The sequence below is a fragment of the Dendrobates tinctorius genome, unplaced genomic scaffold (genome assembly GCF_039654945.1).
Source record: "Dendrobates tinctorius isolate UK_male_01 unplaced genomic scaffold, ASM3965494v1 ptg000067l, whole genome shotgun sequence".
Classification (NCBI taxonomy): Eukaryota; Metazoa; Chordata; class Amphibia; order Anura; family Dendrobatidae; genus Dendrobates; species Dendrobates tinctorius.
This window is the reverse complement of record NW_027361735.1, coordinates 3578519-3606458: the sequence shown is the minus strand read 5'-3', so window position 1 is coordinate 3606458 and position 27940 is coordinate 3578519. Positions and strand designations below refer to the sequence as shown.

At 43.3% G+C, this 27940-nt stretch overlaps 1 protein-coding gene across 1 annotated transcript in view; it reads left to right on the top strand.

Annotated features, from left to right (window-relative positions):
• Positions 1–27940, top strand: part of GABRA1 (gamma-aminobutyric acid type A receptor subunit alpha1) — a 372903-nt gene that overhangs the window by 229109 nt on the left and 115854 nt on the right. The window contains exon 8 of the mRNA XM_073581008.1: positions 18151–18303. Coding sequence (XP_073437109.1) covers positions 18151–18303 — 153 coding nt within the window. The remainder of the gene's footprint in view (positions 1–18150; positions 18304–27940) is intronic.

Sequence of the window (27940 nt, the reverse complement as noted above, 5' to 3'; positions counted from 1 at the left end):
TTAACCCTGAAGTCACTAGACTTCTCCCACTATATCAGCACTCTGAAATATTCTGAGACAGAGCAAAAAGAGGACAATCTAATAAGGGACAAAAAGCAAATTGGCAAATACAGATAAATAAGAGTGGAAATTCAGCACAGCCCAAGCCGGGGCTGGCTGACCACACAAAAAACTGAATAAAACAACAAAATCAAGTGTGAACATTAGCAGAGAACTTAGCTTGAGCTTGAGCTGACTGGAACAGAGCTGAGAACCAATACCTGACAAGCAGAAGGAATCACCAGCACCAGAGTAGGGCGTTGGCTGTCTTAAATCCAATCTGAGATTCCTGAGGTCCAATCGTCATCCTCATTATCAGGTGGCAGATCTCTACTGATTAAATCAGCCTCACTACCTCCTGTTATCACCAGAGGGAGCCTGACTGGTAGACCAGAAAATGAACTCACAACAGACAGACTGGAGTGGTGCAAGAGAGTTGGCGGGGAGGCCACAGAGGAGGGTGTTGCAGTAATCAAGGTGGGAGATGATGAGGGCATGCACAAGAGTTTTAGTAGATTGAGGGCTGAGGAAGGGACAGATTCTGAAAATTTTTTTGAGTTGGATGTGACAGGAGGTGGCAAGAGTTTGGACGTGTGATTTGAAGGACAGGGCAGAGTCAAGAGTTACTCCAAGGCAGCGGATTTCAGGTGCGGGAGAGAGCGTGATGCCGTTTACCATAATAGATAGATCGGGTAGGGAAGATACGTGAGATGGAGGATAGATGATGACTTTGGTTTTGTCTACATTGAATTTTAGGAAGCAAGAGGTGAAGAAGGAGAATATGGCTGATAGACACTCTGGGATTCTGGACAGCAGTGAGATGACATCTGGGCCTGAGAGGTAGATCTGAGTGTCGTCCACATAGAGGTGGTACTGGAAACCATGGGACTTTATGAGTTGTTCTAGGCCAATGGTATAGATGGAAAAAAGTTGGGGCCCCAGGACACAGCCTTGAGGGACTCCAACAGAGAGAAAGCGGGATGAGGAGGTAGTGTGAGAGTGGGAATCGCTAAATGTGTGGTTGGAAATAAGCTCTGCCAATGACAGAATGACCCCACACACCTTCTGAGATGCGTGTACGATACCTACTCTGTACATTAGAATTGTATATGTGTCTTAGCAGGTGTGGGAGATCATCACTCAATGGACATCTATGTCTTCCAGTGAGGAAGTGAATTTTGTTCCATAAAGCATGGCCTCTTTAAGTAAATCTTTAAATGGTCATGGTAATTTCAACAAAGTTTGCTCAAATCATAGGAAACTTTGCAATACATCATTATAATTCATTTGTTGAATGACTTGTATCACATGAGTCGTTTTACAAATCAATGGTAAAGAAGAAACAGGTGCAGCATCAGATGATCATCACACAAGGTGGTGTGCACCTCTGTGTGCATCTCCCAAAATCTGGCATCAGTCTAGAAATGAATTAGACGGTCAGGCAGTGCCACATTTTTGTCCTGACCCATTCCATCCAATTCAGCAGAGAAGTCAAAGAACGGCGTTAATGTCAAAAGTCGCAACTTCAACTTGTGCCAAAATTTCACAACTTTCCAAAGTGTTTTTATGCCAGAAAACTGAAAACACTGATATATTGGCCGCAAAGTTTTAGAATTACCCAGTCGAAGTCCTTAATTTTATAGAAATGTCATGGATAGACCTGAAGGGAGAAGATAATGGAGAAAAAAAGTCACAATAATAATAGATTTGTAGTTTTTTTGTAGAGAAGAATGGACTAACATTCCTCCATGCTGATGTGCAGGACTAAACAGAGATTATTGGACATGCTGATGCAGTTATTGCTGCAAAGGTGGGTCACACCAGATAATGAAAGCACAGGTGCACTTACTTTTGCTACACACAGACATTATTTTGAATATATTTTCTCATTTAAAAAATGGTAAAATCTAATATTTTTGACTCATTTGTTTAATTTTGTTCTATTTCTCTATTTTAGGACTTTCAGAAATCTGATGCAGTTTTAGGTCAGATTTAGGCAGAAATATTGAAAATTCTGGAGGGTTCACAAACTTTCAAACCCCACTGTAATTGGAATGATATGAAATTAAATCATTTATTGTGAAAGCCTAAAATCGAGCAAGTAATGGACCATTATTCTATCATCTACTATCATTTTAGTTTATAAATAGAAGTTCACTATTGGACTAATGGAATGTAACTTGCACAATAGTTACACCAAAATGACAGATGAAAAGAGAGGAAACAGAGGCTACAGCATGTTTCTCTTTGAAGTTCCTCTCCCAGGAGGCAATTCATTTAATTCCAAAGAACAAAGGATTAGTAGATTGGTGCTGTTTGTGGTCCATGATAGACTGCTTGCATTACATTTTTAGTCTTCACTCGTGTAACATTGTATGACACGTTTCTGGGTAGTCTGCCATGTCATTATTTTTTGTTATACAAATCAATTGAAAAACCTAATACCAATTCTTTACAAATCATGTTCAGGTTTTAGAATGGACTAGCCAACTATGCTGTCATCTGGCCACACAAATCGCCAGGGATGCCCAAACTTTTGCATGAGCCCATTTTGCTTTTTGTAATTTTTAAAATGTAAAAGTAAAAAAAAAAAAAAAATATATATATATATATATATATATATATTAGATGGAGGAACGATGCTATCGCATCGGGAGGGCGATACTGTCACGATGGGGGCAGGCTTTTCAGGGTTGAGAATTTCTCCTCCCATGTTCTCACCCACCTATCCACTCTCTCTTTCCCCATGTGCTGACTTCTCCTATCTGTCCTCTCTTCTTTGACCAGTCTCCCCCCATGTGCTATCCTACTTGTCTGCTGTCTCTCTCCTTCCTGTTCTCCCCTCATGTGCTGTCCTGTTTGAGCTGTCTCCCCCTGTGGGTGTGTGTGTTAGTGTGAGTGTGTTAGTGTGAGTGTGTGTGTGTGTGTGGTGTGTACAGCATATAAAGTGTGTGTGTGTGGTGCGATGGTGTTCCGCTGGTGGTACCACGCAATAGGTTGGTACCAGCAGCAGTTTCCATATTGAGACACCCATTACTTGGGTGTTCCAATATGGCGGTCGGTGAACTTCCTCCACTTGGAATTCTGGGATACGGTAACATCTGGACAGAACAGGAAATGAAAACATTACAAGGCAATCATATAATTATATAAATATATAAATATATATATCTCTATATATATATACACAGACACACAGTGGGTAAGTAAAGTACAGGTGTGCGCCTTTACAAATCAAGTCCTATCAGTTTAATTAAACACAGCTGGACTCCAATGAAGGAGTAGAACTATCTCAAGGAGAATCACAAGGAAATGGACAGCATGTGACTTAAATACGAGTGTTTGAGCAAAGGGTCTGAATACTTATGACCATGAGAAATTTCAGTTTATCTTTTCTGATAAATTTGCAAAAATTTCTACAATTCTGTTTTTTTTTTCAGTCAAGATGGGTGCAGAGTGTACATTAATGAGAAAAAATGAACTTTTTTGAATTTAACAAATGGCTGCAATGAAACAAAAAGTTAAAAATGTAAAGGGGTCTGAATACTTTCCATGCCCACTGTATATATACTTAAATATATGCCTAAAATACAAAGTCAATGTGTCATATTTAACTTTAGCCCTTTCAGAGATCATTTCATCTTCAACTTGCTTGTCAAAAACAGTAATTTTAATGAGGGGGCCAAAACTTTCACATGCTACTGTGTGTAGTTGTAGGGGTATGTGAAAAAAAGTCTACTCTTTTAACCTATGTATATAATAGGGACAATACAGTTAGGGTAATGACCACTAGATGGGAGCATGGAATTCCTTATCCAAGTAGCATAGTGTTAGGGGTTTACAATAGGAGGGGTTAGCTGGATAGGAAAAGGGGGGACTTCCTAGTTAGCGTTTGTTAGGGCAGGGTTGTTCGAACCCTGTGGACAGTTTTAGTTGCCTGGGGTTGTAAAACCCTCAGTTGACATGAGCTTAAGTGCTCAGAACCCTACACAGACTACTACTAGCATTCAAGTAAAGTGCCCAGCTATCGAGGAAAGAGGAACAAGAATAGCAGCAAGGTCAGGGGGATAGAGTTCCCCAGTGAAAGAAGTGACAGAAGTAAAGGGCAGACTGCGGGCGAGTGTTCATTATGTGGCGACTCGCAGCCTGGGAGCATTATTTAGGAGCCGGGGCGAAATGGCAGAGGGAAGCACCAGTGATAGTGAGTACGGACAGAAGGGAAACTGGTAATATGTACAAGTAGGTACGACCCGCTCTCGAGCTGCATAGGAAAGAGAGTAAAGAAGGGAAAACTGCTATGGAATGTAGTGAAGATTCTATTGTCCATAATGATTGTAATCTGGATGAGCTGCGAAGAGACATCAGTAAATTCTGCATTGTGAGTTAAGCTTGGACTCTTTATTTGTATGTGTGATCGAAGGTGGTCCTGGAAGGCAGAGGGAGGACTCTGCCAGGACTGTGAGTACAGATCTTGCTATGCAGAAAATGTTGTACCTTTTTTCTGCGATGGGAGGCCTGGGCACAACAGTACCGGAGTGTTTGGCCATGACTGCGTCCCGTTACCTCTTTCACACAGTGGTGTTACATGTATATACTTTGATAAATATGGAGCATGAAAGAGCTTCCAGTCTATTGGGAAAGTTAATTTGACATATTAAAGACTGAGTTGAAAAAATTGGAATCTCATATTGCACTACATTAGAAAATTGGGCATTTATTGGTTCATCTTAGCTAAATAGTTTGACTACAATTTATCATTGTACCTTTCTTATGTAATATATAATCCAAATGGAGTGACAATGAAGACAGATACAAACTGATAAGTAGAGTTGAGCGAAACAGGTCGGTCATATTCAAAAGTCGCCGACTTTCGCTGAAGTCGGTTTTCATGAAACGAAACCCGACCATAGCGTGAGGTCGGCCACGAGGTCGGCGACCAGAGCGCCAAAGTCGCGTTTCAAAAGATGCTTCCAGCACCCTTTTTCAGACAATGATGGAGGATGCACACTGTGGGCAACGCGATGACATAGGCATCGGTCACCACCATCTTTGAGAAGGGCATGCAAGTGATTGGCTTTGTGTGGTGTCACAGGGCCTATAAAAGGGCGTGAACGCCGACTGCCATTTAACTTATGCCGATCTTAGCATAGAGAGAGCTGCTGCTGATTCTGTAGGGAGAGCGTTAGGCAGGGAAGAAGAATCAAAAAAACTGCTTCTGCTGTTAGCGATTTCCACTTACAACACAACACTTTGTGTGCAGTGACAGGGGAGGCTCTATTTTTGTGCATCAGTTCTGTTGGTTATTAGGCTGCCTTATAAGGCTCCCTGATAGCTGCATTGCTGTTTGCACACTGCTGTGCAAACTGCTTTTTTAAAAGCAAAAATACTTTTCTTCCTCTTTTCTGCACAGTTACCAAGCGTTCATTTTTCCACCCTTTTGTGTGCGCACTGTGCAGCAGTCCTGCTTATTTGGCTGCCTGCGTCCATACTTGGACTGAGAGCATCATTGTCAGCGTCCTCAAATCTCTAGTGAGATCCAAAATCTCACCAATCCTATAGACACCCTCCACCTTGTCATTCACCATCCAATTTCAGCCTGTTACATTGAGGTGTAATCTCTACTGGGCCAGAGACAATAGTTCAGCGTCCTCAAATCTATAGTGAGATTCAAAATCTCACCAATCCTATAGACACCCTCCACCTTGTCATACACCATCCAATTTCAGCCTGTTTCATTGAGGTATAATCTCTACTGGGCTTGAGACAATAGTTCAGCGTCCTCAAATCTATAGTGAGATTCAAAATCTCACCAATCCTATACACACCCTCCACCTTGTCATTCACCATCCAATTTCAGCCTGTTACATTGAGGTGTAATCTCTACTGGGCCTGAGACAATAGTTGTGCGTCCTCATATCTATAGTGAGATTCAAAATCTCACCAATCCTATAGACACCCTCCACCTTGTCATTCACCATCCAATTTCAGCCTGTTACATTGAGGTGCAATCTCTACTGGGCCAGAGACAAAAGTTCTGCGTCCTCAAATCTATAGTGAGATTCAAATTCTCACCAATCCTATAGACACCCTACACCTTGTCTTTCACTATCCAATTTCAGCCTGTTACATTGAGGTGTAATCTCTACTGGGACAGAGACAATAGTTCAGCGTCCTCAAATCTATAGTGAGATTCAAAATCTCACCAATCCTATAGACACCCTCCACCTTGTCATTCACCATCCAATTTCAGCCTGTTACATTGAGGTGTAATCTCTACTGGGCTAGAGACAATAGTTCTGCGTCCTCAAATCTCTAGTGAGATTCAAATTCTCACCAATAGTAGATACACCTTCTACCTTCTTTTACAGTACCATATAGCTGGTGGTATTTTGGGTACATTTTCATAAAAATGAGCAAGTATGGTGGAAGACGCCATGGAAGTGGGCGGGGGTTGCCAGCAGATCCCGATGGTGGTGGTGTTGCATCTGTTGGTAGTGGCAAAAGCACAATAGCACCTAAGGCAGGAAGTGTTGAGCCTTCGTCATCATCTGGCTCCACAAGGCCTCAAAGGCTCTCTTTTCTGGGAGTAGGTAAACCATTTTTAAAGCCAGAGCTTCAGGAACAAGTTTTGGCTTACATTGCTGACACAGCCTCCAGCTCTCTCACCTCCTCTTCTGAAGTTTTAAAAAATAAAAGCACTGAGTCGTCATTGGAAGCTCCTGGTCAGGAACAACACCTTTCCTTGTGTCCTTCACCCCTACCAAAAGTGAAGAATGTGGCAGGCCACACTACTGATTACTTCATGGAGCTCTTTTCACATACCATGCCTGGGTTAGCAAGTCGTGAATTCCCCTGTCCAAGATGAATCTGACATGGAGTGCACTGATGCACAGCCACTGCTAGATTTTTCTGCTGGTACATTCACTCAGAGCACTACATTGTCCTCGCAGTTTACTGAGGCAGAATCAGACCCTGATGTAACTCAGGTGCCCCTTCCCGCATACTATACCACCTTACATGGTGACACAGAGGAAGGTGCACATGAAATTGAAGAGGAGGTGATGGATGACCCAGTTGTTCACCCAGATTGGCATCCATTGGGGAAGAGGGTGCCGCTGCCAATAGCTGAGGAGAGGAGGAGGATCCGCAGCAGGTAACGACATCGCAACAGCTGTTATCTGGCATGACCGCAGCAGTCCAAAAACGTGTTACAAAAGCCAAAAGAGTTGCAGGACAGCTTGGCCAGATGGTCAAATTAGTACAGCGTGCAAGGTCTCAAAATGTCTTCCATAGTTGGAAGGGTGCAGTGTGGCACTTTTTTGAACAAAATCCTAATGATCAGGCCAAAGTTATCTGTAAGAAGTGCGCAAAGACCTTCAGCTGAGGGAAAAATCTGAGAAATTTGAATACCAGTTGCATGCTTAGACATTTAACCACCATGCACTTGCAAGCGTGGACGGACTACCAAACCTCACGTACCACATGTGCACCTGCTCTGAATGAAGGTAGTAAGCAGCGCTACATCGCTTCCCCCACTGTAAGCCCACCGGTTAGCACACCACCATCAGCAAATGTCGAGGTGTCGTCGTCGCAAGGGCAAAGCAGTCATGGAATCACAATGTTATTGCTACAAAAGACTGAATCTAGGCCATCAGCAACACCACCAACACCATCACCATCACCAACCCTCTCTCAGTCCACCATGTTCACCGCTAGTTCCACCATATGCAGCTCTCAAGTCCAGCTCACCCTACCAGAGACTCTGAGTAGGACAAGAAAGTACTCATCCTCTCATCCACGTACACTGGCTTTGAATGCCCACATTACCAAACTAATCTCGTTAGAGATGATGCCCTACCGGTTGGATGAAAGCAAAGCTTTCTGCAAGCTCATGGCCTATGCAGTAGCACGCTATGACCTACCCAGTCGGCACTTCTTTTCATGAAAAACCATCCCATCCATGCACTCAAGCAATCAGTGGATGCAGGGTCCACAGGGGACAGCGGCGGTGGGACAGTGCTGCCTAGCCCACGGTCAAGGAAACAGTTGACTGTAGGCGTTCGACCCTCCTCCTCCTCCAGAAGCGAAAGCTCATCCACAGAGCGCAGTCGCACGAGCACTCCAATCCGCAGCTGCCAATGTTGCACACGAGGTGTACCATTATCGAACAGCTAGTGGTAAGCGCCAGCAGGCTGTGTTGAAGATGATGTGTTTTGGCGACAACAGACACACCGCGGAGGTACTGGCCGACTACTTGCAGCGACAAACTGAATCATGGCTGGGCAGTCTACATCTTGAGGCAGGCAAGGTAGTTAGTGATAACGGCCGGAATTTTGTGGCAGCCATAGCCATTTCAAAACTCAGACACTTACCTTGCCTGGCTCACACCTTGAACCTGGTGGTGCAGTGCTTCCTCAATAATTATCCTGAGTTAACACCCCTGCTCCATAAGGTGCGAAGACTGTGTTCGCAAAGCCGCTGGTCGCCCGTACACTCCAGTCATATGCAGAAGCTGCAGCGATTGCCCCACCTTCCCAAGCACCGCCTAATTATCCACGTTGCAACAAGGTGGAACTCCACCCTGCACATGGTTCAGAGGCTGTGCGAACAGAGGCAGGCTGTAATTCATTTGTGGGAGGATACATGGGCAGATAGTTTAAGGGCAGACATGGAGTTGTCTGGTGTGCAGTAGTCGAAGCTGAAAGACCTCTGTTAAGTCCTTCAGTGTTTTGAGGAATGCACACGGCTGGTAAGCGAAGGCGACGCCATCATAAGCATGAGCATCCCACTTATGCGTCTGCTCATGCAAACTTTGATGCACATTAAGGAGCAGGTGTCTGCAGCTGAGGAGGAAGAGGAGGAGGGAAGCCTTGATGACAGTCAGCTATTGTCTGCTCAGGGAAGTCTCGTAGACGAGGTGAGGAAGAAACGGAAGAGGAGGAGGATGACGGGGATGATTATTTTGGAAAGGAGGATGCTTCTCAGGGGGCAAGAGAAAATGTTGGCGTTCCAAGGTCAGGTACAGGGTTTATGCGTGGCTGGAGGGATGTGGATTTGCCAGAAAGTGCTCCTCCACCCAGCACTCACAGTGCATCATTGACACCTGGAACATTGGCCCACATATGTGATTATGCCTTGCAGATCCTAAAAAGGGACCCCCGCATTGCCAAAATGATGAACGATGATGACTACTGGTTGGCCAGCATCCTGGATCCACGCTATAAAGGCAAATTCCAAAACATCATGCCACATGAGAACCTAGAGCTAATAATGGCTAACAAACATGCAACTCTGGTAAACCGTTTGTTTGAGGCATTCCCAGCACACAGCGGCTGTGATGTTTTTCCAACGAGCCATAGGGGGCAACATGGAAGAGGTGTTTGTGGTGCACACAGCCAAAGTGGCGTTGGACGCAGAGGTTTCATGACCATGTTGTGGACTGATTTTTCAAGTACCGCTCACACGACTGTTAATACTGCATAGATCGAAAGTGACAGGAGACAGCAGTTGTCAACTATGGTAAAAAACTACTTCTCCTCCCATATCGATGTTCTCCCTCACCGCTCATTCCCCTTTGACTATTGGGCCAGTAAACTTGACACCTGGCCTGAATTGGCACAATATGCCTTACAGGAGCTCGCTTGTCCTGCTGCTAGTGTGTTATCTGAACGGGTCTTCAGTGCTGCTGGATCAATCCTGACAGAAAAAAGGACCCGTCTGTCGACCCAAAATGTTGATGATCTAGCCTTCATTAAAATGAACCATGCATGGGTTTCAAAGGATTTTGTCCCACCCTCCCCTGCTGAGACGTAGGTTGCTAGAAAAATGACTTGCTTTTGTCCTCCTCTTCCGCGGACTTCTCCAATTACTCCATTTGCTGCTGCTGAATGTCCAACATCAACATATGCCAATTTTTCCACCTCCCTAACTGTGCTGCCTCCCCCCACAGGGCCGGGGTCACCACCTGGTGCACGTACCCGTGCGAGTGCCGTTGCCCTGGACAGGTGGGTGGGCACACTCTTTGGCAACGGCACTGGCACAAGATCCCTCATAGTAGAATCAAGTGTCTCTGACGGTGGGGGTGCACACCCGCCATCAGACACACCTGCATACTATGAGGGGCCCTGTGCCAGTGCCGTCGCCAACGAGTGGGCCCCCCCTGCTTGCTCAGGATCACAGCACTTGCAAAGTTGAAATACTTACCTCTCCCTGCTCCACCGTCGTGACGTCTTCCGCGTTTCCTGACTGTGACATTCTGGTCAGAGAGCGCGAAACCATCACGTCTGTACGCCCTCTGCCTAAACAGTCCAAGTGTAGTGAGATGAAAGATGGGGACGACGAGGAGTCCAGGCTAGTACAGGGATTCCCTAACGAGGAGACTTATTTAATTGTTTTCAATGTTGGGACAGCTATTTTTGTGGAGCACTATACTCTGGAGAATGATATATGAGGCCCACCATACACTGGAGCATTCCAAAGGTGGACATCAGACACTGGAGCAGCATTTACAGTGCCCATTATGCACTGGAGCATTAGAAATGGGGCCCATTATATATGGAGCATTATTTGGGCCCATAACACAGTGGAGCTTCATCCATGGGGACCAGCATATACTGTAGCATTATGTGGAGCTCATCATATACTGTTTCAAACATTATATGGGACCAATGATTCTGTATGGAGAAATATATGGGCCTCATTACTCTGTATAGCGCACTATGCGGTGGCCATAATACTGTATGGAGTAATATACTGTCCGTTTTTGGAGCTATTGGAGAATTTAAAATGGATATCAGTCATGAGATGTAAGAAGTGAAGTATTTTTCATTGTACTATACCGCTATTTCTCTGCCGTATCAGAGGATCATGAATTGTGGTATGTGTTAAAGGAGCCCATTGACACTCTTTAGCCCTGGGCCCACGAAAATCTGGAGCCAGTCCTACCCACCCCACAACTTTAGCCAAATAACCCCCAGTTTTCACTGCGTAACTATTATTATAAAGTAAATTAAGGTTGACAAGCTTAAGTAATAAGAATTGATGTTTTTGGCATTAAAATGGGCACTGTAGGTGTGTTTCCTGTCCTCCACTCACTGCCAACCGTGGTTCCCCAATGACTTGCATTTGGATTCGTGTTCCAGTCGGCCTTCGACTTTTCACGATAATCGGCCAATTTCGTTCGTCCCGACTTTTGAGAAAGTCAGTTTTCATGAAACCCGACTCGACCCGAAAAAAGGCAAAGTCGCTCATCTCTACTGATAAGGTATAAGTTCATGCACTCTGCTATAATTAAATGTTAGGGTGCTCATGTACAGAGCAGGCTCAGCAGCTGAGCCCAATCTAAACCAGGCACATGCTGGCTGTGTGTCAGCATCTATTAGAAACAGCAGCTAGCTTGGTTTGCTGCTGTTAATCAATTGCCTGCATTTGTCAATCACTGACAGCAGGATTTAAATGATGTGATTGTTTTAAGGCGTGCCAGTGGGTTACCATGGGGCCTGTTGAAGACCCTCATTGCTTCCATATTAGTCCAGCAATAATTTAATAGGAAGTTGCCAATTTACAATACACTACAATACAAGTCTTCAAATTCAAATCCACTAATGGGACTAAATAATAAAATAAAATAAGTTTTAAAAAATGAATAAAGTAAAGATACATAAAAGTTTTAATCAACAATACCCCCCATTTGCCAGTTTAAAAGTAAAGAAATACAAAATTAAAAAATAATTATTTGGTATTGTCCTATTTGTAAAATTCTGATCTTTCAGAATATAAAAACATTTCAAGTCTGCTTTAAACAATTAAAAGAAGAACAAATTGAAACATCAGAATTGTTATTTTTTTGGTTGATGCACTTTCCTTTAAAAAATGCAATAAAAAGCAATCAAAAGGTTGTATGTATTATCTCAAAATGATATCAATATAAACAACAGCTAGGGATGCAAGACAGAAAAACAAGCCCTGGCACACCTCCATGAAGGGAAAAATAGAAAAATTATGCGTCTTGGAAAATGTAAACCATCATTTTTCTTTTAAAGGTCTGATTTTTTTAACCACTAAAGCGTAAAAAAAGCTTACAAATTGGGTTTTTGACAACTATACCACCCTAAAAATTATATTGTTTGGTCATTTTTAATGCAGAATGAATGCTGTGAAAACAAAACCATAAAAAAGCAAAAGTTGAAATGTATTTTTTTTCACATTCTTATCTGATTTGGCTTCTGTTTCATTTTTCTTTGTCTCTGCCCACGATGACTTTTTGGTGAGTTTTTTGTATTTTTGCTGCGTCAAAAATGCAGGCACTTACATTTTCAGCAGAGTGGATGGGATGTATGGAGACCTCATGCCCAAGGTGCTTCTTTTTTACTCAGCGTAAACTAACCTGCAATATGTTCATTTCTTTTGCAGCTACAATGAGTTTTCTGTGGCGATTTTTCCCATAGGCTTGCATCTGCAGGTAAAAAATTCCCATGCGTTTTAGTGTGTTTTAGTATTTGGGTGATTTGTACTAGGGTGGTTGCTACAAAATTTGATTTAGAAGATAAGTTCTAATAAAGGTTTCTATAAGTTTTTGTTTGCTATTTTTGGTAATAAAATCTGTAAAGAAAAATCATAATTACCAAATTCCGTTTATCTTGCTACACTTTGATTCCCATTCTTACCATAAAATGTAATATACACTAAATGAGGTTTTCTAGGCTTTAATTTTTTTCTTACATTGCTCTATTGAAAATTACAATTCTATATCTTACTTACTCGCTGACCCTTCTGCGCTGCCTCTAAGCTGCTACCCGAGTCTTGGCTGACATGGCTGCAGTGGTGATGTCATACCTACAGAACATAAATGCTTCACCCAATCACTTGACATAGAGGTGATGACAAGACTAAAGAACATGACTGCTTCACCCAAGTGCTTGATTCAGCAGGGATGGCATCACTACAGAACATGAGGTCAAGACTGCAGCACATTATTGCCTCACACAATCATTTGACTTAGTGGTGATGTCATAACTACAGCACAAGACTGCTTCACCCAATCACTTGACTCAGCGGTGAGTGCTTCACCCAATTACTTGACTCAGTGGTGATTTCATAACTACAGCATATGTGTGCTTCACTCAATTACTTGACTCAGTGGTGATGTTATAACTACAGCACATGAGTGCTTCACCCAGTCACTGGACTCAGCAGTAATGTCATGACTACGGCACATGACTTCTTCACCCAATCATTTGACTTAGTGGTGATGTGATGACTACAGCACATGAGTGCTTCACCCAGTCACTGGACTCAGCAGTAATGTCATGACTACGGCACATGACTTCTTCACCCAATCATTTGACTTAGTGGTGATGTTATAACTACAGCACATGAGTGCTTCACCCAGTCACTGGACTCAGCAGTAATGTCATGACTACGGCACATGACTTCTTCACCCAATCATTTGACTTAGTGGTGATGTGATGACTACAGCACATGAGTGCTTCAGCCAATCACTTGACACAGCAGTGATGTCATAACTACAGAACATGACTGCTTTACCGCTTTACTTAACCACTTGACTCAGCAGTGATGTTATGATTACAGCACAAGAGTGCTTCACGCAAATCACTTGACACAGCGATGATGTCATAACTACAGCATATGAGTGCATCACCAATTACTTGTCTCAGCAGTGATGTAATAACTCCAGCACATGAGTGCTTCACCCAATTACTTGACTCAGTGGTGATGCAATAACTACAGCACAAGAGTGCTTCACCCAATCACTTGTCTCAGTGGTGATGTCATAACTACAGCACAAGAGTGCTTCACCCAATCACTTAATACAGCGGTGATGTCATGACTACAGAACATGAGTGCTTCACCCAATTACTTCACTCAGGAGTGATGTCATAACTGCAGAACATGACTGTTTTACCGCTTTACTTAACCACTTGACTCAGCAGTGATGTCATGATTACAGCACAAGAGTGCTTCACCCAAAGCACTTGACACAGCGATGATTTCATAACTACAGCATATGAGTGCTTCACCCAATTACTTGACTCTGTGGTGATGTAATAACTACAGCATGAGTGCATCACCCAATCACTTGTCTCAGTGGTGATGTCATAACTACAGCACATGAGTGCTTCACCCAATCACTTGACACAGTGATGATGTCATGACTACAGCACATGACTGCTTCATTGAATCACTTGACTTAGTGGTGATTTTATGACTATAGCACATTACTATTTCACCCAATCACTTGACTTAGTGGTGATTTTATGACTATAGCACATTACTATTTCACCCAATCACTTGACTTAGTGGTGATTTTATGACTATAGCACATTACTATTTCACCCAATCACTTGACTTAGTGGTGATTTTATGACTATAGCACATTACTATTTCACCCAATCACTTGACTTAGTGGTGATTTTATGACTATAGCACATTACTATTTCACCCAATCACTTGACTTAGTGGTGATGCATATGCAATTGGCACAAGACTCCTGAAACCAATGATTGACTGTGGCAGCCACATGCTTTTTTCGTGATATTGCTGCAGTAGCTTTATCAACAAAGACCAGAAGCTGTAGCGGAGAGGCAGCATTGTAGGGACAATGGGGAAGTAATCTCATGCTCTTATATTGTAATAGGTCCAGCCTTTGGAAAGGTCGTTCAATGTAGATGGAGTCTTGATCATTTCTGCATAACGATGCAGTGTTTTTAAGCACACTGCCACCATGCCGCTCTCTTTAGTGAAGTAAGAAAGTAGATTAAGTGAGAACCCATTTATAGTATATTTTCAGAAGGATTAGGAGTTTTGTCACATTTCTCTCTCTAGCTTGCCATTCGAGCATAAATGCCATCATCCTTCTAGGCTGGAAGTAAAATAATGTATTTGAAATGCTCTGTGCATAATCCATCGGCAGTGTCTAGACATGATTTTTTAGACTAATTTAGATTCTCTTACGAGAGAAATGAGTACTCTTTTTTTCTGTCAGCTAAAGTTAAAAACACATTTTCAGAATTTCATGTTTAGAACAAAAAGTTATGTTATCTACAAATTTCCACAATAGATGCCAAATACTGATATTTAAATCTGGGATTTCAATGTATCGGCTGTTTTCTTTCTTTCTTTTTATAAGTGGCCTCTTTGAAAATTGAAATAATGATCTACTTTTATTTTTTCACTTGTATAGTGTATGCAAACACAGAATGCTGTAGACCAAGTATTTATGTTGTACAGCAACGTGATAACCTGTAGGTCTTTAAAATATGTAGGTTTCAGAGATGAGCAGATTAATACACTGTAGATCACTTTGGAGTTAAATTTTCAGAAATTCACAGATCCCGGCGAATTTGAAAAATGAACAATTTGATTAGCAAGGATTGCCAAAAATCAGTGCGTGATGCCATTTCACACACCGCTAAAGATTGCATCAGCCAGAGATTGGGCGCTCCTGCAAATGATTTCCCATAATACCTTGCAGCTATCATATTTAATTGTTTAGAGCAGCTAATCAAGGGGGAATATGACAGAAAATACTAATAATGAAGGAAGGGAGGGCGGAAGCCATTTTTGGATTTTACAGTCTAGAGTCAGGAGGTCAGTGTCCAGCAAATTCCATGTAGGTACAAAAAGGCCTAAATCAGAGTGTGGTGTACTACTGCTATGCTGAAGAACAATGAAATTGGTAGTTTATTATTATTCATTTACTATGCCTATATAGCACTATTATATTCCACAGCGCTTTACAGACATTATAATCGCTGTCCCCAATTGGGCTCACAATCTAAATCCCCTATCAGTATGTTGGAGGAAACCCATGTAAACACAAGGAGAACATACAAACTCCTTGACCATGTCTTCCGTGGGATTAAAACTTAGGACCCCAGTGATGCAAGGCTGCAGTGCTAACCACTAAGCCACCGTGCTGCCCAAGTTTCAGTTTGTAAATGATAATACAAAGATTCAAGTAATAAAGAGGTGCTGGACCTGCAGAGTCCATGAAAGTGAACTGATCTGTGATATACTGCAGTACAGTACCATAATAATTTTTTTTACCCATTGAAAAATAAAGAGGGCAGTTTAATACCCATCTGTCCCAATTTTATCTTTGATTTTGACACTTTAAAAAAGGGTTTATTACATTACATACAAAGCATTGGAAGCGTGCCAGCATACACTGCGTTCCAAATTTTTATGCAAATACTATTGTTTTCTGATTGTCCTAAATAGTTGATGCAAATGAGTCAGTATAATGTTTAAATCATTAACCCTTAGAGCAGAAATCAAATTCTATCATACAAAACTCACAATGATAACAACATTTATTCTAAAAGTGGAAAAAAACCTCATGATACACTGTTCTAAATGATTATGCACAACAGAGTTTCCGAACATTGTATTGGTTGTAAAGAACTGAAAATGGTAGTTTGTTGAATTTGCAGCGTTAAGGGGTTTGCACTATCAGGGCCTAAAAGCTCTCTCCCTATGATTCCTGCCCAAAACATGACCCCACCACCTCTTTTCTGACATCGCAGCCATGTTGGGACATAGTGGCCAACAACCAACCGTCTTCTACTTCATCCATTTGGACAATCCAGGCTTGCACAGTGCTCATCCGTAAAGAAAAGAAGAGTGTTTTAAAATTAGTTTTCATGTTTGTCTTGGCTCACTACAATATTTTTGGCTTGTGGGCTCTGTTTAGAGGTGTCCGAATAGTAGGTTTATGCACAACTACAAGCGTCTTGCGGATCCTACACCCTGAGGTTCGCAGGACTCCTTTGGCACCACCAGCTTTAAAGCCCTGTTTGGTATTTTAGCAGATGCTCTCTTAATCAAATTAATTTGTGTGGCAGAATCCTTCCTCATTATGCTTTTAACTGCAGAAACCTATCTGTGTCCTGAATCAGCCACAGATCTCTTCACAGTGCGATGATCACTCATAAGTTTTCATGAAATATCTAGTGTTTTCATACTTTAACCAAAGCATTGCAATGTTTGATTGATTTTGGGCAACAGAGAGATCCTTTTTCTTTCCTATTTTGCTTGAAACCTGTGGCTTACTTTAATATTGTGGAACATCCTTTTTAAGAAATTTTCCTTTAACTGGACTCATGTGGAAAACTAATTATCACAGGTGTTTGAGATTAATTTCAGTGATCCAAAGAGCCATGAGGCAATTTGCATGATGATTTGGAATGTGGTGAAGTTTGTATTGGTTCATTTTTGTTTGAACTGACAACCGCTTCAAATGGTCACTGTTGTTGTTTCAGCAAACTTTGCATAAAACAATATAGGAAACTTTGTAATATATTTTATCACAAAAATATGATTATTTTGAGCGACTTCTTTCCCTGCCTCCTACCTCGTGAACTCACTAACTACTCTAGAAAAACATGTCAAATCCATCTTGGTCAAAATAATAGCTGTCATGTTACACAGCTTATTACACCCTATGTACACTGGATGTGGAGAATTAAGGAGCATTCAAGTCAGTGAGAGGCAGAGAGCTGGCGCTTTAGCTTCACGCAATAGTTTCACTTTATTGGATAAACTGTTTGATATAGTGCTGGATTCACAGCCACACAGTTCAATATTGGTGTATAATTTCTCCTATAACTCTACTGCTTATGTCTGAGTGCTAGACACAGAAAGAGGATCTGCAGTCCATTTCTCTCTCAATTTTTTGTGTATGGAATATATAATAGCAGCTAGTTTAGATCCCAAAGGTCACAGAACTGAAAATTGCAGATACAGCCTGAAGAACTGCTAAAAAAGTGACAGTTACAAGTCATATAAAGGACACAAATAGCATTATTTCTCATGCTCTTACATATGTTTCATACTTTGAAAAAAGTTTCAACTTATCTCTAGTGCCTTGGACTCTAGGGTGTAGCTTATTTTGAAAAATTACTTGAAATTGCGAGTATGCTTTAATGTCCTTTGTTCCAATTTTCCTGCTTTATTGCAATGTCATTATGATTAAATTTGCTTTGCCAAATGGTAATTTGTACATTGATAGCAATAATATAAATGCACTATACTCAGGTAAATTCTTTTATTAGAAAGCATAAAAATATTAACTTTATTTTTTTATTCTAGGTGAATATGTCGTTATGACAACTCATTTCCACTTAAAAAGAAAAATTGGCTACTTTGTTATTCAAACCTACTTACCCTGCATTATGACAGTCATACTGTCTCAGGTCTCATTTTGGCTCAACAGAGAGTCTGTTCCTGCAAGAACTGTATTTGGTAAGTGCTTTCTTTTATTAATGAAAAACTTATAAGGAAATGTTGTGGCCAGTAAGATCTATGCCACCTAATGGAAATTTTAAAAAATACTTCTTGATGGTTTTAAATCTAACATGTTAAGAGGTCTTCACACACCTTGTTTTCCACAATCTGTGTTGGAAGTCTGTTTGACCATAAGCCATATTGCAAGACTCGTTAAAGGGTTGATTGTGACTTGTAGGATCGCTGTTTCCAACAGGCGGCGCTATACAGTTCAAATCCTTCTTCTCTCTGAAGAGGCAAATTGCATAATAAATTTCCCAGAGGAGCATTGCACGGCAAGTAAGCCTCCTTCCTTACCCTGACAAGCCAGAGCTGGTATGTCACTCTTCACAAGGAGATACCTTAACCCTTAGACCTCAGTCCAGAGCCTCTCACCTAGCCAAATTAGTTCTCATACTTTGCACTGACGAGGGTCAATAGCCCGAAACACTGTGTCTGTAAATTGAGATTTTGATTTGGCTTTCATCCTAAGTCATATTACAAGACTCGTCAAAGGGTTGATTGTGACTTGCAGGATCGCTGCTTCTAAGAGGTGGCGTTATAGAGTTCAAGTCCTCTTTCTCTCTGAAGAGGCAATTTGCATAAGACCATAAACAGTTACTGCTTATGGAAAATGTAGAAACAGCGTAATGAGAATACATTAGAGGTTCTATTCTATATTGAGGTCTCATTAATGTGTCAATATACTTTAGATAATTGTCTACCAAATGCTCATTTAGCTGACAACTGTTCCTTTCAAGTTCTCTATATACATGTGCACTTGCTTCAGTGGAAGTGTGTTAATCACTTCCAGGGCTCTTTGTTCTTTTTTATGCTGCAGATAGTTCTTAATGACCTTTACTGTATATTTATGGTTATTACCCTGCTGCAGAATAAATGTTGACCAAATCAAACATCCACCTGTTTGTATTGCATCATGGACAAGTATTTGTTTACAATTCTCAACGCTGCAAACACTGAGCAACATGGATTATAATAGATGGAGTGGTCTTCCAAGGAAACTTTGCATAGTAGGTTAAAAACACATACCGTATCTACTTGAGTATAAGCCGGCCCAAGTATAAGCTGAGACACCTAATTTTGCCACAAAAAACTGGGAAAACGTATTGATTCGAGTCAATACCCCCATAAAATGCTGCTCAAGGGTTAATGGTGGCCCAAGAAGATGCTCCATAGATAAATACCCCCATAAAATGCTGCACAAGGGTTAATGGTGGCCAAAGAAGATGCTCCATAGAAAAATACCCCCCATAAAATACTGCACAAGGGTTAATGGTGGCCCAATAAGATGCTCCGTAGATAGATAGGGCCCATATATTGCTGCTGCCGCTGCTGCAATTGAAGGAAAAAAAAAATGACATACTCACCTCTCGTCGCTGGGTGCCAGGTGCCAGTGTCCTGAGCAGGCAGGGACACCGGCACGCTATGTGGGCCGTGTCGCCGCTGGCTCAGGGCCCCAGCATTGGCAATATTCACCTGTTCCCGTTCCACCACCGCACGCTGCTCTGTCTCCCTGGTCTCTGCAGTGACATTCAGCAGAGGGCACACACTGACTATGTCATCGCTCCCTCTGACCTGAACGTCACAGTCAGAGGACGCAGAGGACAGAGCGGCGCCCGGCGGTGGAACGGGAACAGGTGAATATTGCACTGCTCCCCATCCTCCCCATCATACTCACCCCCTCCTAGCACGGTTTCTGCAGCCTCTGCTTCTTCCATGGTCTCGGAGCTGCAGCTCTTCCAGGTTTTAGCGGTCATGTGGTACCGCTCATTAAAGTCATGAATATGTGCATATTCATGACTTTAATGAGCAGTACCACGTGACCGCTGAACGCAGGAAGAGCTGGGGCACCGAGACCATGGAAGAAGCAGGGGGCTGCAGAGACCATGCCAGGAGGGGGTGAGTATGATCTCTGACACCCGCGCTCCACCTCCCCCTCCAATCTCCAGTATATGACTCGAGTATAAGCCGAGAGGGAGACTTTCAGCCCCAAAAACTGGGCTGAAAATCTTTGCTTATACTCAAGTATATACGGTAATTAGAGATGAGCGGATCATTAGAAATTCAAATTTGTGATCACTACTGAATTTTCAAGTAAATTCACTGAAAATCATAACACTAAAAATCCTCTAACACTAGGGGTGTATTGAACCCATTTTGAGCTTTAGATCCAGGTTGTTTTTTCTAGCAAAATTAGAACTGAGGGGTTTAATACTGCTCTCCTTGTTTGCAGTGTGTAGAATGGAAAAAGGTTGTTGTTAAGGTGCAAATACTTCATTATATCTCAAATTAATCAATTCACAGTCATTCTGACTGACTACACGGGTACAGCACTATATTTTATATCACTTGAATTTTTGGATTATTGCTCATAAAGTGAGACTAAGGCTGGGATCACACTACTGTGTGTGATGCGAGAAACTCAAACGAGTCTCTCGCATCAACACCCGGCACAAGCGCCGGCACTCTTTGCAGCCGCAGCTCGGGTCCTGAGTGCCGGCGGTAGCACCGGGTGTTGATGTGAGAGACTCGTGCGAGTTTCTAGCATCACACACGGTAGTGTGATCCTGGCCTAACATTCCAATTTTCAACCTGCTTTAACAATGAAGTAGTCCACCCTAATGAGAAGAGGTCTTTTCATTTTCCTAGATGGAATGAGCTGTGTGTCCCTTATCTGTTATGTGTACAATCATAAAATGGCACTCTTTGTCTGCCCCCACTCTCCGGGTCTATTGTTTATTATACTAGCTGTAATAACACTCTTGATTGACTGTGGTACACTTTGTGATGTTATAGCTGCAGGACATATTGGGGCAGCTTGTCTGACCACGTCTGATGTAATTAACCCACTCTTTGTCTTCAGCAGTGTGTGAAATGGCACAAGGTATTTTTGGGGGAGGGGGACTGAACCTAATGAATTAATTTGCAGTGTTTGAATTTGCAGAGTCTTGAGAGTTTTAGGAAATTTACTTTGAAGGTGATCATCTACAAATCAAAACATTCATTTCTACACATCATGCTCACTTCCCATGAAAATTGAGAACCAGCTACAAGCATTTGTTCATTGAAAAAAGTTTGCCTATGAGTGATCTTCATGGAAGAATTGTAGCTAAAAAGCACTCCTTCAACATAGAAACAAGGTTAAGGAGCTATGCATAAAATCATTGGAATTTGGATGTCTACATTTGAAATATTTGGCTTTTAAAGAAATACTGGAGTATGTTAATAAGTGTCTATTTGCATGCATTAGTGAAGCATGGTGGAAGTTTTTTCAAGTTGCAGTTCTCAATGCTGAAAACATTATCCATCACACAATACAATCAGCGACTCTAAAATTAATCAGCAGGATGGAAATGATCTCAAAGTTACAGCTAATGCCATTAAGAAATATCATGGGAGTAACAAAGAGTCCTGGAAATGATTTGGCCCCCAGAGAATCCTAATCTCAGCATCGTCAAATTTTCATAGGATTGCATAAAAAAAGTAATATTTGTCCAAGCCTACATTCACTGAGGATGAGGTTAATTCTAGTGTTGAGCGATACCTTCCAATATCGTGAAACATCCGATCGGATTGGATCGGACCGATACCCAAAAAGTATCGGATATCGCCGATTCCGATACAGTAAACCAATGCAAGTCAATGGGACAGAAGTATCGGAATTAAAATAAACCCTTTCTTTCATTGAAGGTTACTTCTACATGAAGAAAAACAACTAAGAGTAATGTAGAATGTATTGGGGGAGGTGGAGGAAACATTAAAGGCATAGAGGTTTAGCCCAATCAAATGGAATAGCAGGAATTATTTTTTTTTTAAGGCGTTCGGAGTTACAAAGATATTGACTATGTAAACCTGTGTTATATTTTGTCAGATATGTATGTTTCACTACTTCCATGCTCTTCACCTTCTTTTTGACTCTCCCACACTTTCTCCTTCATGATCCTCAGCAGCAGCAGTTACTTTTTCATCAACTTCTTCATCTTATTCGTCTTCTTCTTCTTCACCTTCTTCCTATTATTCTTTTTTTTCATTCTTCATATTCTTCTTATTCAACTATCATTCTTCTTCATATTCTACTTCTTCATCTTCTTCCTATTCTTCTTCTTCATCATATTCTTATTTGTGGCAGGCATTCCTGTAGTTGTTATCTATAAAAGTTTGAAAATTACACCTTCCGTTCTGCCTGTCACAAAAGATTTACAACAGGATTTGTCCGCGTGCAGTTTGGCCTGCAGCAGCAGGCATTTTACAGGGGCACCACGAGAAGGAACGGACTTACCCCCATACATTGCTTAATCTTCTTCTGCTTATAATTTAGATAATATCTTTTGCTCTGATTTTTAGTCTTATGCTTAATGTTCTTCTGCTTTTTGTTCTTCTGCTTCTTGGTCTTCTGTCTCTTGATGTTCTGTATTTTGGTGGTTGTCTTCATGTTCTTTGTCCATTTGGTCATTTTCTTCAGGGTCATCTTTTTGGTCTTCTTTGGGGTGGTCTTCAGGGTCATCGTCAGGGAGATCCAGAGTGATTACCATAAACCATTTCAAAAAGCTTGAACTTGGAAATGTAGCAGAAGGTACAAGAAGGCTGAGGAACTGCCGAGAACCAGCTGATGGTACTGGAACCCAGATGGGTAGCAGAAGGAACAAGAGCCAATGGAACTACCGAGGACCAGCTGATGGTACTGGAACCCGGTTACTAAGCAGGAGGTACCTGTGCCAGAAAGCACTACCAAGGACAAGCAGATGTTGCTGGAACTCGGATACTGAGATGGAGGCACCTAAGCCAAAGGCACTGCCGAGAACCAGCTGATGGTGCTGGAACCCGGAGGGTCAACAGAAAGAACAAAAGCCAATGGCACTACCGAGGACCAGCTGACGGTACTGGAACCCGGTTACTAAGCAGGAGGTACCTGTGCTAGAAAGCACTACCAAGGACCAGCAGACATTGCTAGAACTCGGATACCGAGATGGAAGCACCTCAGCCAAAGGCACTGCCGAGAACCAGCTGATGATGCTGGAACCTGGAGGGGCAACAGAAGGAACAAAAGCCAATGGCACTACCGAGGACCAGCTGACGGTACTGGAACCAGCTTACTAAGCAGGAGGTACCTGTGCTAGAAAGCACTACCAAGGACCAGCAGACGTTGCTAGAACTCGGATACCGAGATGGAGGCACCTAAGCCAAAGGCACTGCCGAGAACCAGCTGATGGTGCTGGATCCTGGAGGGGCAGCAGAAGGAACAAGAGCCAATGGCACTACCGAGGACCAGCTGACGGTACTGGAACCCGGTTACTAAGAAGGAGGTACCTGTGCTAGAAAGCACAACCAAGGACCAGCAGACGTTGCTGGAACTCAGATACCGAGATGGAGGCACCTAAGCCAAAGGCACTGCCGAGAACCAGCTGACGGTGCTGGTACCCGGAGGGGCAGCAGAAGGAACAAGAGCCAATGGCACTACCGAGGACCAGCTGACGGTACTGGAACCCGGTTACTAAGCAGGAGGTACCTGTGCTAGAAAGCACTACCAAGGACCAGCAGACGTTGCTGGAACTCGGATACCGAGATGGAGGCACCTAAGCCAAAGGCACTGCCGAGAACCAGCTGACGGTGCTGGAACCCGGAGGGGCAGCAGAAGGAACAAGAGCCAATGGCACTACCGAGGACCAGCTGACGGTACTGGAACCCGGTTACTAAGCAGGAGGTACCTGTGCTAGAAAGCACTACCAAGGACCAGCAGACGTTGCTGGAACTTGGATACCGACATGGAGGCACCTAAGCCAAAGGCACTGCCAAGACCAGCTGACGGTTCTGGAACCCGGAGGGGCAGCAGAAGGAACAAGAGCCAATGGCACTACCGAGGACCAGCTGATGGTACTGGAACCCAGTTACTAAGCAGGAGGTACCTGTGCTAGAAAGCACTACCAAGGACCAGCAGATGTTGCTGGAATTCGGATACCGAGATGGAGGCACCTAAGGCAAAGGCACTGCCGAGAACCAGCTGAAGGTGCTGGAACCCAGAGGGGCAGCAGAGGAAACAAGAGCCAATGGCACTACTGAGGACCAGCTGATGGTACTGGAACCCAGTTACTAAGCAGGAGGTACCTGTGCTAGAAAGCACTACCAAGGACCAGCAGACGTTGCAGGAACTTGGATACCGAGATGGAGGCACCTAAGCCAAAGGCACTGCCGAGAACCAGCTGATGGTTCTGGAACCTGGAGGGGCAGCAGAAGGAACAAGAGCCAATGGAACTACCGAGGACCAGCTGACGGTGCTGGAACCTGGAGGTTCAGCAGAAGGAACAAGAGCCAATGGCACTACCGAGGACCAGCTGACGGTACTGGAACCCGGTTACTAAGCAGGAGGTACCTGTGCTAGAAAGCACCACCAAAAACCAGCAGACGTTGCTGGAACTCAGATACCGAGATGGAGGCACCTAAGCCAAAGGCACTGCCGAGAACCAGCTGACAGTGCTGGAACATGGAGGGGCAGCAGAAGGTACCCATGAAAAGCAAAGTTGCAAGGCCGCGAGCCGGCCGCAGTTACCGAAAACCACAGTCCTACAAGGGGTGCTTGTCCTTTTGGCACTGCGGAACCAGCCTTTATTGCCAGCTCCCGCAGCTCACATAGGAAGCACCTAAACTGCAGGCACCATAGAGTTGGCTAACCCGACCGAAACACGACAGGACAACGTATTGGTGCCAAAGTGACATTGACACTTCCCGGAAACAGCTGGCGTGCTGGAACCAGGCTGGGCAGGCGGGAGTACCCCTGCCAAAGACACTGCCGAGAACCAGCTGACGGTGTTGGAAACCGGAGGGGTAGCAGAAGCTGCAAGAGCAAATGGCACTACCGAGGACCAGCTGAGGGTGCTGGAACCTGGTTACTAAGCAGGAGGTACCTGTGCTAGAAAGCACTACCAAGGACCAGCAGACATTGCTGGAACTTGGATACCGAGAAGGAGGCACCTAAGCCAAAGGCACTGCCGAGAACCAGCTGACGGTACTGGAACCTGGATGGGTAGCAGAAGGTACCCCTGAAAAACAAAGTTGCAAGGCCGTGAGCCGGCCGCAGTTACCAAAACCTACAGTCCTACAGGGGGTGCTTGTCCTATTGGCACTACGGAACCAGCCTTTATTGCCAGATCCCGCAGCCCACCTAGGACGCACCTAAACTGCAGGCACCATAGAGTCGGCTAACCCGACCGCAACACGACAGGACAACGTATTGGTGGCAAAGTGACGCTGACACTACCCGGAAACAGCAGGCCTGCTGGAACCAGGCTGGGCAGGAGGGAGTACCTGTGCCAAAGACACTGCCGGGAACCAGCTGGCGGTGCTGGAACCCAGGGTAAAAACTACAAAGTGGAGACAGAGGCCTAATTGGAGCAAGTTTAAAATCTGTAGTTGTGTGAGTGTGGACAGAGCAGGAGAAATTGCCGGACACACAGCTGGGGATCAGCTGACATTACTGAACCCCAATAACACTGGAGCATACAGTGGGGAAAAAAAGTATTTAGTCAGTCAGCAATAGTGCAAGTTCCACCACTTAAAAAGATGAGAGGCATCTGTAATTTACATCATAGGTAGACCTCAACTATGGGAGACAAACTGAGAAAAAAAAATCCAGAAAATCACATTGTCTGTTTTTTTTTCATTTTATTTGCATATTATGGTGGAAAATAAGTATTTGGTCAGAAACAAGCAATCAAGATTTCTGGCTCTCACAGACCTGTAACTTCTTCTTTAAGAGTCTCCTCTTTCCTCCACTCATTACCTGTAGTAATGGCACCTGTTTAAACTTGTTATCAGTATAAAAAGACACCTGTGCACACCCTCAAACAGTCTGACTCCAAACTCCACTATGGTGAAGACCAAAGAGCTGTCAAAGGACACCAGAAACAAAATTGTAGCCCTGCACCAGGCTGGGAAGACTGAATCTGCAATAGCCAACCAGCTTGGAGTGAAGAAATCAACTGTGGGAGCAATAATTAGAAAATGGAAGACATACAAGACCACTGATAATCTCCCTCGATCTGGTGCTCCATGCAAAATCCCACCCCGTGGGGTCAGAATGATCACAAGAACGGTGAGCAAAAATCCCAGAACCACGCGGGGGGACCTAGTGAATGAACTGCAGAGAGCTGGGACCAATGTAACAAGGCCTACCATAAGTAACACACTACGCCACCATGGACTCAGATCCTGCAGTGCCAGACGTGTCCCACTGCTTAAGCCTGTACATGTCCGGGCCCGTCTGAAGTTTGCTAGAGAGCATTTGGATGATCCAGAGGAGTTTTGGGAGAATGTCCTATGGTCTGATGAAACCAAACTGGAACTGTTTGGTAGAAACACAACTTGTCGTGTTTGGAGGAAAAACAATACTGAGTTGCATCCATCAAACACCATACCTACTGTAAAGCATGGTGGTGGAAACATCATGCTTTGGGGCTGTTTTTCTGCAAAGGGGCCAGGACGACTGATCCGGGTACATGAAAGAATGAATGGGGCCATGTATCGTGAGATTTTGAGTGCAAACCTCCTTCCATCAGCAAGGGCATTGAAGATGAAACGTGGCTGGGTCTTTCAACATGACAATGATCCAAAGCACACCGCCAGGGCAACGAAGGAGTGGCTTCGTAAGAAGCATTTCAAGGTCCTGGAGTGGCCTAGCCAGTCTCCAGATCTCAACCCTATAGAAAACCTTTGGAGGGAGTTGAAAGTCCGTGTTGCCAAGCGAAAAGCCAAAAACATCACTGCTCTAGAGGAGATCTGCATGGAGGAATGGGCCAACATACCAACAACAGTGTGTGGCAACCTTGTGAAGACTTACAGAAAACGTTTGACCTCTGTCATTGCCAACCAATGATATATCACAAAGTATTGAGATGAAATTTTGTTTCTGACCAAATACTTATTTTCCACCATAATATGCAAATAAAATGAAAAAAAAACAGACAATGTGATTTTCTGGATTTTTTTTTCTCAGTTTGTCTCCCATAGTTGAGGTCTACCTATGATGTAAATTACAGACGCCTCTCATCTTTTTAAGTGGTGGAACTTGCACTATTGCTGACTGACTAAATACTTTTTTTCCCCACTGTATGTTGACTGTGCAGATGGCACTTCTGAGCAGCAACTGGCGGTTTTGGAGCCCAGGGTTAATACTACTAACATAATGGACCAGAGGCCTAATTGGATCAAGATTAATATCTGTTGTAGACTATTACTGATTTTAAACATGCTCCAATTATGCCTCTGGCTCCACTTTGCTTCTAGTATTTACCCTGGGCTCCAACACCGCCAGTTGCTGCTCAGAAGTGCCATCTGCACAGTCAAGACTTGTTCCTGTGTTATTGGGGTTCAGTAACATCAGCTGATCCCCTGCTGTGTGTCCGGCAACATCTCCTGCTCTGTCCACATTCCCACTACTAGTAGTGGGAATGTGGACAGAGCAGGGGAAATTGCCGGACACACAGCCGGGGATCAGATGACGTTACTGAACCCCAGTAACACAGGAGCAAATGTTGATTGTGCAGACGGCACTTCTGAGCAGCAACTTTATCAGAGGATAGTCGCATGCGACGGTCTGTTAGTA